Genomic DNA, 17,119 nt, shown 5'->3' with positions numbered 1-17,119 from the left:
TTCCCTTCCCAGTAAGCCAGGCTGATTGCTACGTGTCGTTATGGCTGCCAACTGCGACATGTGAAAAGTCCCGCACTAAAACTGTGAGAAACTCCAACAATCCGGTGTGGAATGAAACCTTCTACTTCAGGATCCAGAGTCAGGTCAAGGTAAGGAGCCAAAGTTGCCTACTTGAAGCAGCCAGAAGATTTTGTGTATGGTGGGTCCCATTTATCTCCTGAACTGTGCCCAGGAGTTGTTTAAGATAAGGGACTGTTCAAATTGTTTAACAGCAGAGATGACTGAGTTCCCGTGCCTGTTCGATGCTGCTGTTTAGGAGGGCCAGAAACTGAGCTCGGTATTGAAGTTTTAGGGAAACTAGAGACTCATATGAATCAGTGCAAGATGGATACAGAATTTGGGAGTTAACTAAGCTGTTGTGTAGGTATAGCCAATATTTTACTCATGTTACAGCAATTAAACTGAACTAGGGAAGAATGAATACTCGGTTTACAGTATGTTTTTCCAAAGGGGGATGGTACTTAATTTCTCCACTTTTCTTCTCAAGCACATCCCCAACACTCCTTCTTCCCTAGACCTAATGATGTCCAGATTGTAGAAACTATAAAAAACCCTTCTCCCTCTTTTTCCAGAACGTGCTGGAGCTGACAGTGTATGACGAGGATTTTGCTACTCCAGATGACCATCTCCTCTGTGCGCTCTTTGATACCGCTAAGCTTCCTATTGAAAGAACAGTGCTCCTGTATTTTAAGCCCAGCCCGAAGGTGAGAGTAAAAAATAAAGCAACTAAGAAACCAGTGGAGAGTTATACAACACTTGAAAAATCTTAAAAGTGAGCTTTCTGAATCCGCCATGGATGACTTATCCCAATAATGGCTACATGAATTGCCATTCAAAATATAAACATAAAAAATGTGGTAAAAAATCTGGATTTGAGAGCCTGAGCCCCTCCTCCCAGTATTTTTATAAATTATTAAAGAGCATATGACTAAAACAGTGCGGTAGGTAGGGGAGGGATGTGACTGTGAGCTGTCTCTGAGCAACACCAAGGCCGCACAGCTGTTGCAGGGTGAATAATTTGTAATTTTTTTTTTTCCATGTAATTCATAGCCACTACCTCCTGTCCCTTTGACTGTATTTACTTTTACCCCAAAGGCAAAGCTGAAGTTGCCCTTTGTGTATCTCAGCACTGTCCTCTGCAGCGATACCTCAGCTATGGCTGAGCCTGATGAGTCGTCTATCGGAATTAGTGCGTTTTTGGAGCTCTGAATGACTGATTTACTCTGTCTCTCAATGCCCCATCTATAAAATGGGAAGAAGAGTCTTGATCCCATTTGAGATCTATGGATGAGATCAGTGAAATATTTTGCATGCAACTTCTTGCTACCATGGGCAGATTGCTTCTGGTACCCAAACTAGGTCACTCACAACTAGCTCATACATATCAACACTGCCTTACGGGGGGTTGCATAACTGTAACTCTGAATCACTCAATAATACCAGTCTCTGTTTATTATGTTAAAGTGATGGGTGGAAAGTATCTTCAACTTAAAAGCTAATAGCAAGGACAGTAAGTCATGGAAGGACAGTGCCAGGCATAGTTAGGAGAAAAAGGTAAAATTCAGAAAACAAAGCAAGTTGCCAGTTGTCTTTCTGCAGCAGCTTCACACTGAGAGATAAAAGTACAGGTTGTTTTGAAGATACCTTGAAGAAGGTAGGAGGTGAGGAAGGAATCGTTAAACTATCTGGTTTGAAATATTGTTTAAAACAGTCTGAAATATTTATCACAGCTGTGCATTGCAACCAATTACTTCAATATTGCATACCAGGGACTGGGTTTAGACAAGGGAGAAAGCATTATGTAGCTACTTCATTTAATTTCTTGTTCTTGCTTTCAGGCCAAGGAGGAGCTAGAGGTTGAATTCAAATTGGAGGCCGCGTAAGTGATATACAGATTATTGTAAAAATGCAAGAATCATTAAATGTTAAAACAAAGAAATAGCATTAGAAGTCATGCTTTGTGGGATTTCTGTAAAAAAGTGCCAGACTTCTCCTACATCATTCCTGCAGTCTCAGACACCCGGCTGATCCCTCCAGTCAGCTTGTTCGGTAGTTTAGTTGCTTCCAAAGACGCACCTCCCAGCATTGTCTCTTCTATCCACAATGTCAGATTTGTCTGCCTGGGGACATTTCAGAAGACTTTCTGAGTGTGTGTGCATGTGTTTGTGTGCATGCATGTCTTCCAATCTTTCCATGCCTGTTTCAGCTGATGCATTGGACAGACTCCTAGTATTGAACCATCCTGCTTATGTTTCCGGTGTATCCCTGACTCCTTAGATTTTCCCTTGTAGCACTGTTTCGGTCCTAGTAATTCTGTTTTTTTTCTGCCCAACACAATGACAATGTGTTGGAAGCTCTAGAGCTTTTCCTCCAGCACGGTCAGCCTGCCATCCATATGAATCAGTATTTTTGCCTCTGTGTTGCCACAAGGTAACTAAGGCACGGCAGAGATAAAGCGACCAGCCTAAGGTCAGCCCTCATACTAGTGGGGAGCCAAGACCGGAATTCAAGTCACTCCACACCATCTCCTGACTTCAGCTGAATGCTCTGGAAAGCTTTTTTTTTTCCCATGTAATTGGTACCCACTGCCCTGTGCCCCTTTCATTGTATTTGCATACCAGCAAATACACAGAACTGGGCTTCCCAATGGGGATACGCTGGCATATTAGCATGTTACTGCTGAAACACAGGGACTTCACATGTTATAGTGAGGAGAAGAATTTAAGTGCCTAACCACAGCTTCCATTTTAGATGATCATGAGATTGCACTGCGAAAAAGTAGCCGTGATACACATTGCTCAGCTTTGGTACAGAGGCAAGTCCCCTCAGAGCAGTGCTCAGTCCAAGCAAGCACGGAAAGGAGCTTGTTACATACCTGCTGGGGTCCCTCTGGCCGTCGTTCTTCTAAATGGGGAGAAAGGGCAACACCCTGGGCAAGGATGAGTGGGCGTATGATCTAAAAAATCCATGGTTTTAATTTTGTTTCCTAGTTCTGGTCCTCATGAAGCCATTGCTACCAATGGAGTCCTGGTGGTATGTGTCTTTTTCCCAATAAATTTTCTATAAGTGTTTCCTTAATAAGGGGAAGGCAGGGTGGGTGCTAGAGAAGCCAGTAAGCCAGTTCTTTCTCTTTCTTCCTTCTTTCCCATTTAGAGAAAATACTTCTACTTTACTACTACTACTTTCCCTACTTTGAGAATGGGATATTTTATTGCCTTGTTCGTTGGTGATATCCCATTATTTCCCATTTGTCCTATATTTTGACACACACAAACAGAGCGCTTTCCTCTGGTACCAGTACTCCTTCAAAAAATATACTGCTGTCTATCAAAGCACAATGGTAAAAGGCCTTGCAGATAACCTACCCAGCCCTTTCCTCCCCTGGGAGATGAGCCATGCCTAGTGGGTAAGCTCAGCACTAAATACTGACCTATCGTAATTACATTATGTGAAAGAAGAGTGAGTGCCATAAAAAAAACCAACCCAAAATGTTAATAGCAATGCTTCTTCACAAAACCCTTTCTCCTATTGACTCTTGATCTCTCAGCAACGTATCCTTCATTTATGTTTTTCCCAGTTTAACCCTTTGTATCTATGCCACTATCCTGAAAATGCTACTGATTTTCTTCCTTTGTATCTTCCCCTTACTGTACTTACATACCCTTCATTGTCACTGGAGGATGCTCTACAACTCCCTCCAAAGCTTTTTCTTTTTCTTAATCAGTGGCTACTGGGCAAAAGCTCAGAAATGCCAGGGAATTAGGCACTGCAGGTAACTAGGCATGTCCAAAAGCTGAGCGATTCACAGTTCCCCAAAACGAGGTTGGGATATGACATTCTTTCTCACAGATTCCTGTTCTCTGTCTTTTACAGTGTCGTGAACTTTGCTGCTTGGAAGTTGAGGTGGCAGAGAAGATGCAGCAAAAATCAAGTACCGTTATTGCTTTGTTATCTATTTACCAATAATTGCATGCTTACTGATGAGAGGATGCCCCTTTCATATAGTGTATTAGTGGAATAAATAGCATTTACAGTATTCAGTACAGTTAACCCCATGTAAGCACATTAGGTTGTTACAGGCTTCAATGACTGCATCTCATATTCCCTTAGGTATATGTAAATAAGGTCTATTAGACAGGCATTAAAGTTAAAATCCCAGTTCTATGTAACAGCGAGAACATTCAGAGTCCCCTTTCTATGAAAACAGGATCCGCTTTGCTCCTTTCCCTTTGCTGCCAGCGCTCCCTTCAGACCACTAGACAAACAGTGGTCCAAACTCTACAGCTCTGCTACCAGTACCCCACTTTAATCAAGCCAGCACAATTTTCTGGTTAAATCATAGTGACATTTCTCACGACCTTTGTTTTGCTTTTTTAGAGAAAGAGCTTTCCCTCACCGTGAAGGGCTCCTTTGAGGGGACGCAGGATATCACGCTGGGCCCCGATGGAGTGGCCAGCCCATCAGGTCCCACCAAGTTCCACTATATCAAGTATGCGGAGCCAACACTTGACGTCATGTTGCCAAAGAAGAGGCGCTACCACCCTGTATGTTGGAAGTGGCCTTAATGATGAACTGACCATGGGTGCCTCTCTAGAAAGTGGGAGGAGGGGGAGAGGGTAAACCCATTACTGTTTTTGTCCTAAAGCATGTTGTTTTCCCAGTGGAGCTGTAAGTACAGTACAGAGACGGGCTCCCCAGTCGTGATGCTGAATTCGCTGCCCATGGGAAGGAAAACGACCATTGCAGAGGTGAGCATCACTTCCAGCTGTTAGGAATAAAAGGCCACTCAAGCAGAAACCATTCCCTATAATATTGTCCCAGATGGCTGCTAAGAGGGTCAGAAATGTTCTGTTTTTCTCGGACCTTAAACAAACAGGAGCTTTGTTTCTCCAGCTGTTTTCTCCTCAGAAGCAGGTTGTCCCTCCATTAGTCTCCATTATGTGCCAGTAGTGGATAGAGAGACCAACAAGGGTGTCAGAAAATACGATGATTCCTTCAGTACATCCCTCCCTGTTTACCCAAAGAGTCACTGACCCCTCCTTTGCTTAGGGTCCAAACTGAAAGTTGCTCCTTGGGCACAAGCTAGGAAAAAGTCAATAAACCCGCCCTTAGTAAACCATGTGCTTCAAAGGACAATATATTAAAATATATTGAAAATATTAAACATAGCGTATGGATTTTAAAGAATGTAATGAGAATGTTGCTTGAAATAGATGTACGTGCTGTATAATTTTGAATGAAATCAATAGAAGAAAAAGATCCTTACTATAAAAAAATGTGGTTTTGCTAAGAAACATCTACAGATGTCCAGATTTTTAGGGACAATCTTGTCTAAATATTAGTTGTTAGGTTGTGAAAAAATAGGAGAATATCAGATTTCAGGGCCATTAACACATCCTCTCAGAACAGAGCACTTTTTGTCAGTTAATATGAAGGTTGCAGTAATGATTTTAAGACAGGGTGAAGTCTTGGCAGAAGCAAATGCAGACTTGCACTCTCTTCATTGTGAGACTGTGGCCAGGATGTCAAAGATCTGCTGTGTATTAGAGCATAAAGAACGGGAAACATATAAAAAATGGTATTTCAGGACCTGCAGAAAGCTTGTGAATAACACGGGAAATGGGATCTACCGCATGAGTCTCAGGAACCTCCTATTCCAAGATTGTTAGTGGTTTCTGCAGCCTGGAAGCATTTGGGATCTGTGGGTAGGGATGTTCCACTAAGGATAAGTGAATGCATTTTGGAAATATATGCTGAGATCTCAGACATTTAACTTCGTGATTGCCAGACCTTGGTGGGGTCTAAATCAAGCTCTGATCCCAAGATAGAAAGGTAAAAAAGAAATTTAAAAATGAAAATAAAAAAATTACGATACACATTCTTGTTTTCCAGGAGAAAAGGTTTGACTTGAATGTGAGAGCACAAAGCTGGTAAGAGATCTTTTCCTATTCCTAAAGTCTTGGGTTATTTATTTTGATATTGTTTTAGCCACAGGGAAATGACACAGGCAGGCATTGCCAGTCTGAAAACTAGAATGTGCTTTTAATAAAACATAAAATACATGCACGGTATATTATACATAACTAGCCTTAGGAAGATTTGTCTTTAATCAACAAATGTTGATAAACATGTATTTATTTTAGCATTATCCCTTCCCTTCTGACCACAGAATATTATTTTTGATCAATGTCAGTCTCTGAAATTCACAAAAAGAACAAAGCTGACTAAAAAATCCAGAATAGACAGGAGTAAACATTAAACTTGATCAGAAATGATGAACATGTATCTTTTTCTTAATTGTCAGTATTCAGGAACAATAAAGCTTGTATTCTGTTAAGTCCAGTTGTACTGTATATTGAGTAGAAACTAAGGTAGACAATGTGGCTAATGATTTGACATCTATAGATATGCTCATTAGTACTCATCAGTAAACAGGAAGATATTTCATGTTATGTACAGCTATATGTAACACACAGAACTGTGCAAACTGAACTTTTCTTGTGTGTGCCTGACTAGGAAATAAAAAGGGGGAAATAACTTAATTTTGAATTCAAACAGAGTTTTCTATCACTCATTTCAGAAAGGTAAGTGATCAATGACTACAGGAAAACCAGTGTTATTTCAGGACAGGAAAAATGTTTCCTGCTTATTTATTTTACTTTCAGAGAACTTTAAAAGCAGTTTGTTTGTATCTTGATTTACAACGGAAACTGGCTTTTGCAGCTCCACCTAACTCAATTCCCCTTGCGTGTCTTCAGTCACAAATACAGTTGTAATCATTTGGCTGATTTTATCCAAATCTGATGGTGGAGAAATAAATTTCATTACTAGTTTCATTGAAATTATGGACTCAGTACAAGAGAGAAGTTCTGTCACTGAAAAAAAAAGCAAAAGCCTGCCATTTTACAATGCCTGGCCAGGGCTAGCTGGCCAGCCAGGGTGTCCACGGGTAGCTCTGGCCTGGAGACACCATGCCAGATCTCTTGCCCCTTGATGTCCTGTAGGTGCAGGGCAGGGAGAGACAGGAGGGAGGTTAGTGAGCGGAAGAGCAAAATGCCCAGGGAAATAAGCTACAACGGTGGAGTTTTAAGGAACGACTTATTAAATTTCAAAATTGATGCAAACGAAATCTTCTTCTGAGGGATATTATGCTTTACAGTTTTTGAGTCAAGGTTGACATGAAATACAACTTCCAGCGTTGACCTGTGAGACAGCTTGTGCAAGTGCAGACAGATCAGAGCAGCGGGGGTGAAATCCCGTCCCACTAAACTCAGTGACCCATCTCATCCATCCAGGGGCTGGATGTCACCGAGGCCATACCTCCAGCGAGCAGGGTTCCAGGGCCAGCCGTGCCTGGCAGGCGGTGGATGGGCGTCCTCCCCGCGGTGCTTGCCACTAGAGGGGGATGCTTTCCCGCTCGAGTTGCTCAAAATGGGAATTTTCCTTCACGTTGGAAATGTCAACATTTGAAAATTGGGTTTTATTTTAGATTTAGAATGAGAAAATATCCCATGAAATGGGAAACAATACACTCACTTTTGACCATTTGCACAGATTTTCTGAACTTGTAATTCTTTTAGTTTTAGAATATTCATTGAAATATTTTGTTTCATTTGTAAATACTGTACATTGTTTCTTCATCAATTAGTAATAACGGGGTATAATGCCACTGGTTATGCTTACTATTTGAAATAAGTTTTCTTACTTTTAAAAATAGTTAGATTATTCTCTCCTGCTCCTGTTGCATTGCATCACCCTCTTTGAAGGGAAGGGTGCTGCAGCTTGTCTTTGATCGAAGTCCTAAGATTGATATTGGTGTATTAATATGTAAAATATGTGCCTGTTTTTATCTTAGTAATTGTTCGTGCCACCAAGACCTGGACATGCGCTTTGGGTTTGACTTATGTTCAGAGGAGATGGCTTTCCTGGGGAAAAGAAAGAGATACGTAGCAAGTGCCCTGAAAAATGTTTTTCACCTACAACAGGATCTGCAGGATCATGAAGTACGTGTGTGTTGCAGGGAGGGGTTAGATCATGTACTCTTCTAGACGAGCGGTCAGCAAAATGGGCCACATGTGTCTGTTGTGTGGGTACCAGCTTGTCCATGTGTCTTAAGTGCATTTGCTCCTGCTGCCGAGGTTTGTTATTGCGAGGAACACTAGTTGCAGTAATTGCATCCTTCATGATTGTCAATTTGGCATTTGTCAGATTCGAGGTGTGTTCATCCCTGCCATCCTATGCTATAACTGGCTCGGTTCAGAAATACTGTGTGCATATTAAATACATTACAGAGTAAAGATTTCTTCCCTTGTTCAAATTTTATCATTTTGTGAGAGTTTAGGATAAACATCTCTGAGTGCTTCTTATAATATCTTCCCTTTCTTGCAGTTTTGAAATTTCTTACAATAAATATAATTTATTTTAAAGTAACTCCATGATACTGAAGAATAACAGCATTGATGAGGGTAGCTTAACAACACTGGCTGTGAACTGAGTGTATTTCTTCACGGGGTTGGCATGTGGATTTTCATACAGTAGTAGTAGTAGTAGAAGTTGAAATAAGAAAAAAGTGTCAAAGGAGTGGGAAATGTAGAGAAAGTGCGTTGTTGCCTCCACAGAAGGGTTTCTTCTTGTTCATCTGTGCCCCTATTTGCCCTAGAGATGGCAAGAACCCAGGTTTGGCTTAATCTCTGAATCCACATTTATCCAAAGGGAAGCAGCAGTAGCAGTCATTGCTTGGTTTTGGAGCCTTTCCTTCCGAAAAGGGACCCGGGCTCTGAGATCAGGACCTGGGCTGGGTGTGGTGGCCAGTCCCCGTTGCAGTCTCGGATGCCATGTTGAACACTGTTGGTGTGAATGTCCCATCCTCCTCTGCCCAACAGGTCCCCGTTGTGGCTATCATCACGACAGGAGGAGGACTGAAGTCAATGACGGGACTATACGGCAGCCTCATGGGACTCAAGAAATTAAATCTCCTGGACTGTATAACATACATCAGCGGGCTGTCCGGCACCACGTGGTAAGCCAGCTCGCGGTGCAGGAGGCTTGACCAAGCCTTCTGAGAGTGACGCTGCTGCAGAGAGGAGCTTCTGAAAGCAGACGAGATCAGGAGATTTTCTTCAAACATCGTAGAAACAAGCTGTTTCTCAGTAACAGGCCATTAAATATTAGCTTGATCTGATGCACCAATTTTTTATTAGCAATTCTTTACTGTGCTTTTCAACTCCACATTTGCAGCAGTTAAATATGTATATGACAACAACACTTGTCAAAATGGTCTCTAAGTAGTTACTGTGGATGTAACTGTGGATGCCCGAAGCATCACGCCTCTTCCTCTCTCCACTGATGTCCCAGTTGTTGTTCCCTGTAACTTCTGAGACTGGCTCTGCTTTCTAACTGGTCACGCAGAGAAAACTGCAGGAGAGTGTACACTTATCCCTGCAACCTGTCAGTCTGGGAAAGGACTGAGTTCCCCTGGGCAGTGTTATTTCCTGCTCACAGGACCTACAACTGTCCGTGGTGACGGTTCCACATAAGGAAGGTTGGTAACATCGAGGATGGCGTTAAAATAAAGCATAGTGATACCATAAAATTAACACTAAGCGATACAAAGCCAAGAGACAGCAGTGGTGTGAACTGATTTATGGTTCTAAAAAACAAGCAAAGAAAATTTATTATGATTTTCTGCCTAATTTGTGCTTCAGAAACGTACCTATGTTCACACCTGGCAATTTTATCCCTTAAGCTGCTGCCAGTTCTGTTAAAAAAAAAGTCAAGAACATAAAAAAAACCCCTTGTCCTTCAGGGCCATCTTTAAAACAGTCATAGAAACTCTGGAGTGTTCGTTCTGCTGGATGGAGCAGCAAAACCAGAGTACGTACGAGCAGAAATGAATCCCTAAACGTAAACTTCTGTCCCCAAAGGCACAAAATTTCAAGACTCTTTTTGCTCCTTTTGACTTTTGCTGCCTGTATGATCTTTCTCCAGGACCATGGCCAACTTATACAGAGATGCCTACTGGTCGCAGAAGGACCTAGACTCGCATATTGGTGAAGCCCAGAAACAAGCAACCAAATGCAAGATGGGCTGTTTCTCTATGGATCGCATGAAGTACTACAACAAGCAGCTTTGTCAGCGGAAAGAAGAGGGATACAGGACATCATTTATAGATCTTTGGGGGCTCATGATTGAGTACTTACTAAATGATGGGGTATGACCTATATTCCATTTCTTAGAGAACCGTGTATTTTTCTCTTAGTGAATGGAGAGGAAACTAGCCCATCATTTCAGAAAACGTACCTCAAAACAGCGTGGAGCTCTCCATGTCAACAAACTCTCAGATTTTTTTTTATTTCCTTTAATAGTCTGCCTAGGGAGAAATGCATCCTCTATGTTAATAAATTAGGTTGCGGATGCAGCCATTTGAACTCTGGCTGGTATTTAAATAGAAGTGGAGGCAATCTCGGGCAGTCTGCCTAAGATGCAGATTATGCATGCAAAAAGAGTTCAAGATGCAAAGCAGAGTAATTCAACAGCGTGAAAACTATCTGAAGCAAGCATGAAACAGCTAGAGTGCTTGGTGATTTGCATCCACTGGCAGGTAACTTGATCTGCAGGTACACTGGAGGCAAGTGCATATTTTACTTTTTCTGAGAAGGACTGCTCAGACAGTATCTGGTTTAAGTGATATTAGTTTTTACAAGCAACACCAAATTTGCTTTTCTATTATTTGAAGTGGTTTCTACCCCCACGGTACAGCAGTCCACTCCCTCTTCTCTGGACCACAGTTCAAGGATGTGTGCTTTGGCACTTGGGGCGTGGGAAGGGATGAGTGGTTGAGGATTGAACAGAAATATTCTCCAGTGGGGGCAGAAATGCTGCAGTCATTCAGCCATTCATTTGGGTTTGTATATAAGTACATATATAGTATTATATATATGTAAGCAGAAAATAAATACATATAGAGAGGAATACTACATATTAAACGAGGGTATAAGATGAATAGCTGCCTCTCTTTTGATCTCAGCTAGATGAGGTCCCCCTCCCAATCCAGCCAAGCATCTTTCCCTTTGAGCAGTGCTGACTATCGCTATGTAACCACTAACCTCTCCCTAATCTGCCAGAACTAGCTGTTCTTAAATTTGTCAGCAGTTCATGAGTTTTTATGGTTTCTACAAACTCTTCAATGAGAATATTCTTTTCCAGAAAAGAAGCTGGGTGGGATGCAAATAATTTGCTGCCAAATTCCAGTCCCCTTGCAAGGCTGGACTGTGATAGCTGTTGTCTACTAAGAAAGGAAACTCAATGCCGACATGCTCAAGGGCTTCCTTCAGCCCCAGGAGAGCAAAGACTGCTCACTACGCTCCTCATCCTAAGGGGCAGCTTGCCCCTTCTCCTACTTGCCAGGGCAATACTTTCTAGTACATACAGACATGTATGCAGAAGTATTCTCTCTCTCCTTGTCTTTTTGTGAACCCGTGCAGAAAGTCAGGCCGGACCCTGGGAGGCTGGTCTGTCACTGGCGGGTGGGTGCCCTGTGCGATGGAGCTGCCACGGCATGTCCTGCGTGCTGGGGGCAGAGCCGCCCGGCTCCGCCAGCGCTGGGGCCATCGAATTCACAGTGCGTCATTTCCATCTCTTCTCACGTAACTGTTTTTCTTCAAAACCAGAAAGACTCCCACAAACTTTCAGAGCAGCAAGAAGCACTGTGTGACGGCCAGAATCCACTGCCCATCTACGTGTCGGTCTGTGTCCGGGACAACTACAGCACCAATGATTTCAAAGGTAAGGATGATCTTTCAGATCCTGTGGGGCTAAAACTGGCAACAGAATTCCTGTAATTCGCTCTTCTCTGCTTGGTAGCACTTGGAGAAAACAGTCCTGGTGCCTTTTGGAGAAATAACCATCACCTCCACGCTTTATAATTTTAATACAAGAGCTTTTTGAGATCAGCATTTCACTGTCTAGACATACACAGTTGAAATCCTACCAGAAAGGCCATTTTTGAAATATTATCTGATCCACCTAGAATAAGAAGTATTGGAATTGTTCGAGAACTAAATACTACTTTTTGTCGATGCCCAGTCATAGTTTCAATATGAAGAAAGACCACATAGTTATGATAAAGTTTGGGAAAACATCCAACCTACTCCCAACTGAATCTTTTGCTCATTGTTTTGGTTATTTTTTTCCATGAGGAGAAGCAGCTGGAGGAGAAAAAGGCAGAGAAGAAATTAAGATCAAATTTTTTATGGTTGAGGTGAAAAAATGAACCACTTCTGAATGAAAAGGAAATTATGGTCCATGACCTTTCTGTCCCAGCCTTTGCTCACACTGCAGTTATATCAGACAACTGCGCTTCATTTGGAGAGGATGTCCGAGAAAGTGGAGGACTAGTTCTGTCTTCCTTAGTACCACACATAAAGAGTATAACTGGCCTCTTCCAAAAATCTTATTTCTGAAGAGCTGAGTACTTGTCTTTGTACATGACCCAATTATTCAAGGGAAGTTAAATTAACTGTATCGATAACAGTGGAAGTACTTTCACCTAGATGTGGCGTACGCAAAGGCAGAGCGAAACCTTGCGCGCGCTGGAGAGCCTGGTGCGTGCACACGAGGTGTGTAAGAGCTGGAGCCTTGCCGTGTTCCCGGCGTGCGCCTTGTGCCACCGGCAGCACCACCGGCAGCTGCGTAACTGCTCCTGCCTCCCCGCTGTCATGGGCTCAGCTGCCTGGCCCTGCAGGCGGTCACTCATAAGCAAGGCTTTGCAAAGGCAGCGTGGCAAACAGGAGTCAGAGCAAGGTATGCCCTAGCCGCCCCTCTCTCCACACCCGCCTGAGAGCCCTCTAAGTGTCCCGTTGTGGCTGTATTGCAGAGTGGGTGGAGTTCACCCCCTACGAGGTGGGACTTCTGAAGTACGGCGCGTTCGTTCGCACAGAGCATTTCGGAAGCGAGTTCTTCATGGGACGTTTGTTAAAAAAGCTCCCCGAATCCCGGATCTGCTACCTTCAAGGTGATGTATTGCATTGTCCTGGCACAGAGGCACTTTGGAGGGGTGCAACGCTGTTAACCAGAGGGTTGAAATTTCTGGTCTAATATACTGAACACTGCTATGATATCACCTGCTGGGAAATGGGGGGTGTGTGGTAGTTTGTCCAAAAGAATACAGTAAAAAATCCCACATCTTTTTTCAGTTTCTTGTCACTGTCTTGGTATGCACAAACTTTTTAACATTGTGTCTAATAGATGGAATAGATAAAGCTCCTTAGTTCTTTCATTGTAAGGAATAGTTCCCACTTCTTTGGTTATTCTTCCCGATTCCTCTCTGAATGCACTCCAACTTATGAAAATTGTGAGACAGCAGAAAACCTGCAGCTGTGCTTCCACTGCGAGGTTTAACTTCAACTCCATGTAGAGAATCCCACCTACTAAAGGCACAGGCTGCCCAGGACGAAAAATAAGACCAGAAACAAAGGGTCTCTCAATCTCTCTGGTCAGTCCCTGACTGGTGCTGATGGGTTGTGTGTAAAAGTAACGCTATCCCTATGCCAAGGAGTCGGAATCACTGGCAGGTGAACACAGAGCAGTGTGAGTTCGGTTTCAGCCATCTCTTCTTACACTCGTGCTGCTTAGAAGCTCCTTGGTTTCAGTAAACATGCTGTAATATTAAATAGTCCGTAATCCCAAGGAGTATCTCTAAAATACTACCTCTCAGGCTGGCCCTTTTTACCTGGTCCACTACTGGGAAATTCATTTTCTACATACTGTGTATGCTGTACTGGTTTCTGCGCCCCACTGACAATGAAGAAGTCCAATTGTGGCAGACTAATTAGAACACATATTTACATTTACAACAGCAGATGAAACGGTGGCATTTTGTTTTGTCAACAAAGCCACCCGTGCCCCTGTGGGGGGGCAGAGAGGGGCAATCCTGGGTGGAGAAAAGAGTGCATAGTGGAGCAGGAGCCCACTGCGTCTGTGAGCCTTTACGTGCTGCGGTGTGAGATCTTCTCTCACAAACCAAATGGCTGCAGAGCCAGTTCATCCCACTGTGAAAAAAATCAGGGTGCATGAAAGCTGACCAGAGCATGTGCAGAAAAAGAGAAGCTGGAGTAAGGAAGACAGGGATGGAAAGGATGTTTTTGTGTTGTCTGCGCTATCTGAGCTCTTATTTCGCTTTTTGAGTGAGTGGGTTTTTTTCCCTTTACTTCTCTCCCATTCTTCCCTCTGTTTACCGTGTGGCAGAGCCACGTGGTAGGTTTGGTGCTGAACTGACGGCAGCATGACCTGAACCAAAGCCATAGGAAGTTAGGAGGAATTTAACAGCCCAAAAGTTTAGAAATATTTGAATTAAGCCCATTCAAAAATTAATCCAGAGGTGAAAATAGAAGGAAAAAAGCAGTTTCTTGTTAGAATGTGTCCTTGTGTTCACTAATTCCTTTTACAGGTATGTGGAGCAGTATATTTTCCGTGAACCTATTACAAATATGGGGACTGTCCCACAGTTCAGAGGACTTCTGGAAGAGATGGACACAAGACAGAATAGAAGAAGTTGGTGAGAAATTATTAAGCCTTTCATTTATGGTCACTTGGTGTTTTTGATGCCTTTTGGCATCATCCTGTCAACTACGTTGAGGCTAGTATCATAAGATCCTCCTAAGAGATAGAGACTTGCCCTCCCGCCATAAAGACTGAGAGGAAGAGGGTAATCAGGGAAATGCTGCTGTAATTCCTAGACTTACTAAAACCCTACTGATTAAAGGGCTCTGTCCTCAAGAGGAATTTTTAGAGGGGTCACACATTTCTCAGAAAGTGTTTTGGCATTGCCCATTCTCACTCAGCCATACAGAACCAAGAACCAAGATCCAGCAGCAGAGAATAAAGCTATTTTTACTGCCTGTGCAGAGAATAAACCTGAATATCAATTGGTTAATCAATATTTCCTGGGTTTTTATTTTATTAGTCAGTACAGTAATTACTGCCAGGATTCATCCTGGCACAAAGATAAATGAGGCCCAGAGGGTATTTTCTGAAGCAATACAGAAACCATGGGTTTATTGCTAAATCATTTAATATGATAGTAACTATAATTACAGACATCCTGAAAATAAAGAAATACATCTGTGCAATCACGGAAACCACCAAATCTCTCCTGCTGCACTGTCAGCCACTTGGTCCGGCAAAGCAGGTTGCAATTTCAAGAAACCACACCTTGTGCCATTTCTACTTTTCACCCACATATGCTGCCATGTAGTCACCCTGAAAACTACCTGTAGTTTCTAAATACGAATGTATGCCCCAGTTTTTCCTGGGATGCTCCCATTCTACTGGTTAAGCACCTGCTTATGTAGCCACGGGTGATTATCAGGTAGAGGTTGTCACTGTTGCAACAGACCCCGTGGTGCCCTGTTGTTGCCCATCTGACTGGGTGGGAGCATATGCTTCAGCCCCATTTTCTCTATGCTTGCCTCTGTTCCATGATATCTTCCTGTGAGGATATGTAACTTTCTTTCCGACAGGACATTCTCTGAATTGCTTAGTTCCTTTAAGGTGTCCCTTTCCCAGGACTAAAGACTGCTTCTAATGAACTGTCTTCAGGCCAAAGCTTAAGACCATCAGCAGAGCTTTGTCCAGCAGCCACTCCTCCCCTTCAGAATAGTTTTTATGTGCTTAGTGAATCATCCCAGAACAACCCCTGAGATCTCCTACAGACTAGAACAACCAGAAATGAACATCAATTAACAAACAGCTCACCAATTTTTCTCCCCTTCTCTAGATGAAGACCCGGTGTTGCCTACAAGACCCCATGAGCTGAGGACTCGCATGTACACCCCTCCTGGCCCCCTGTCCAGCGCCCTTCGAGGAGCGTTGACTGACCGCTTCTCCGTCGCCCAGCACCACAATTTCCTGAAGGGCTACCAGCTGCATAACAGCTACCTGGAGAACGAGCACTTCTGTCGATGGAAAGGTAATGGGCACTAATATTTAACAGGCATCATTTTCAGGTGGTTTTGGGGTGGGGAATTTAGGAAAGAACCCTGTCAGGCTGGGGAAAAAAAAATCTCCTGAAAGAACTTTTCTGTTCTGAACAGAGAGAAGAGACTAAGACTTCAGTGTTGCCAGGTATTTAAGATCGTTTTTAAATATAAGGATGTGTTTATGCGCTTTAGCTCTGTGGTCCAGACTGAGAGGGTAGGCTTGCAGCTGACAGAACCGAATTTAAAGTAGCAAAGAGCAGAGTGAACATGAGAGAAAGCTTCATTTGGCAAGACTGTGCCTCTAACTTCAGATGCAACTGGAATATCCCAGAAAAGATGACTTTTGAGAGAAAGCTGGAAAAGAATGGGGCTTTGTAGTCCAAAGAAGAGGGGACAGAGGGGGAGCATAAATCCAAATGTAAAAAGGGATGGGAATATTTTGTTCACCAAATCAATGATGGATAAAAGATGAAACAATGATTGAAATGAAGCAAGGCGGATTTAGGTTAAATATTATAAGTAGTTTACTGGCACTAATGAGTATGACAAGTTACTGGAATGTATTGCCTGGAATCTCAACATGGAATATTTTTCAGAACAGGAACTAAGGTGGCGTTTTGCAGTCCCTCACATGCCTATTTGACAATCCAGTAGTGTGACAATTAAATTAAACCAGGCCCCTGGGACAGTCAGTTCCACCTTGCCTTTCTTTTTCCAGTCAAAATACCTACAGATCATTTCTTATTCCAAGAAATATTTTCCTTTTAGACACTGTGTTAGACTCGCGTCCCAACCAGCTGATGCAAAATCCCGATCACCTGGGCATGATAGACGCTGGATTTTTCATCAATACCAGCAGTCCACCACTTTTAAGGCCTCAGAGGGAAGTGGATGTCATCATATATTTAAGTTATACTACTGGATCACATACATCGGTGAGGAGCATCTTGTTGTCTCTCCTTCTGCTTGTAAATGTCTAGCCTGTAGTGCCTAGAACTGCTGGTTATTTCAGCTTTAGTCCAGTTTTTAACTACTGCATAACCCTATGTTTTTCACTGTAGTTATCACAAGCGGTGTTCCCC

The 17,119-nt window shown here is 42.9% G+C and overlaps 1 protein-coding gene across 1 annotated transcript in view; it reads left to right on the top strand.

The window, feature by feature from the left end:
- The window catches only part of LOC104080318 (cytosolic phospholipase A2 epsilon-like), a gene marked incomplete at its 3' end in the record, with an annotated part of 22,147 nt that extends 5,175 nt beyond the window's left edge, over positions 1–16,972 (top strand). Inside the window, exons 2-17 of the mRNA XM_009582677.1 lie at positions 13–149; positions 633–764; positions 1,899–1,939; positions 3,051–3,093; positions 3,934–3,991; positions 4,438–4,604; positions 4,722–4,808; positions 5,953–5,990; positions 7,916–8,063; positions 8,943–9,079; positions 10,048–10,270; positions 11,730–11,844; positions 12,935–13,072; positions 14,507–14,614; positions 15,836–16,027; positions 16,806–16,972. Of these exons, the coding sequence (XP_009580972.1) occupies positions 13–149; positions 633–764; positions 1,899–1,939; positions 3,051–3,093; positions 3,934–3,991; positions 4,438–4,604; positions 4,722–4,808; positions 5,953–5,990; positions 7,916–8,063; positions 8,943–9,079; positions 10,048–10,270; positions 11,730–11,844; positions 12,935–13,072; positions 14,507–14,614; positions 15,836–16,027; positions 16,806–16,972 (1,931 nt within the window). The remainder of the gene's footprint in view (positions 1–12; positions 150–632; positions 765–1,898; positions 1,940–3,050; positions 3,094–3,933; positions 3,992–4,437; positions 4,605–4,721; positions 4,809–5,952; positions 5,991–7,915; positions 8,064–8,942; positions 9,080–10,047; positions 10,271–11,729; positions 11,845–12,934; positions 13,073–14,506; positions 14,615–15,835; positions 16,028–16,805) is intronic.
- Positions 16,973–17,119: the final 147 nt, after the last annotated feature.

Source organism: Fulmarus glacialis, unplaced genomic scaffold (genome assembly GCF_000690835.1).
Source record: "Fulmarus glacialis isolate BGI_N327 unplaced genomic scaffold, ASM69083v1 scaffold188, whole genome shotgun sequence".
Lineage (NCBI taxonomy): Eukaryota > Metazoa > Chordata > Aves > Procellariiformes > Procellariidae > Fulmarus > Fulmarus glacialis.
The sequence above is the reverse complement of the archived record's forward strand: the minus strand, read 5'-3'. Positions and strand labels throughout refer to the sequence as shown.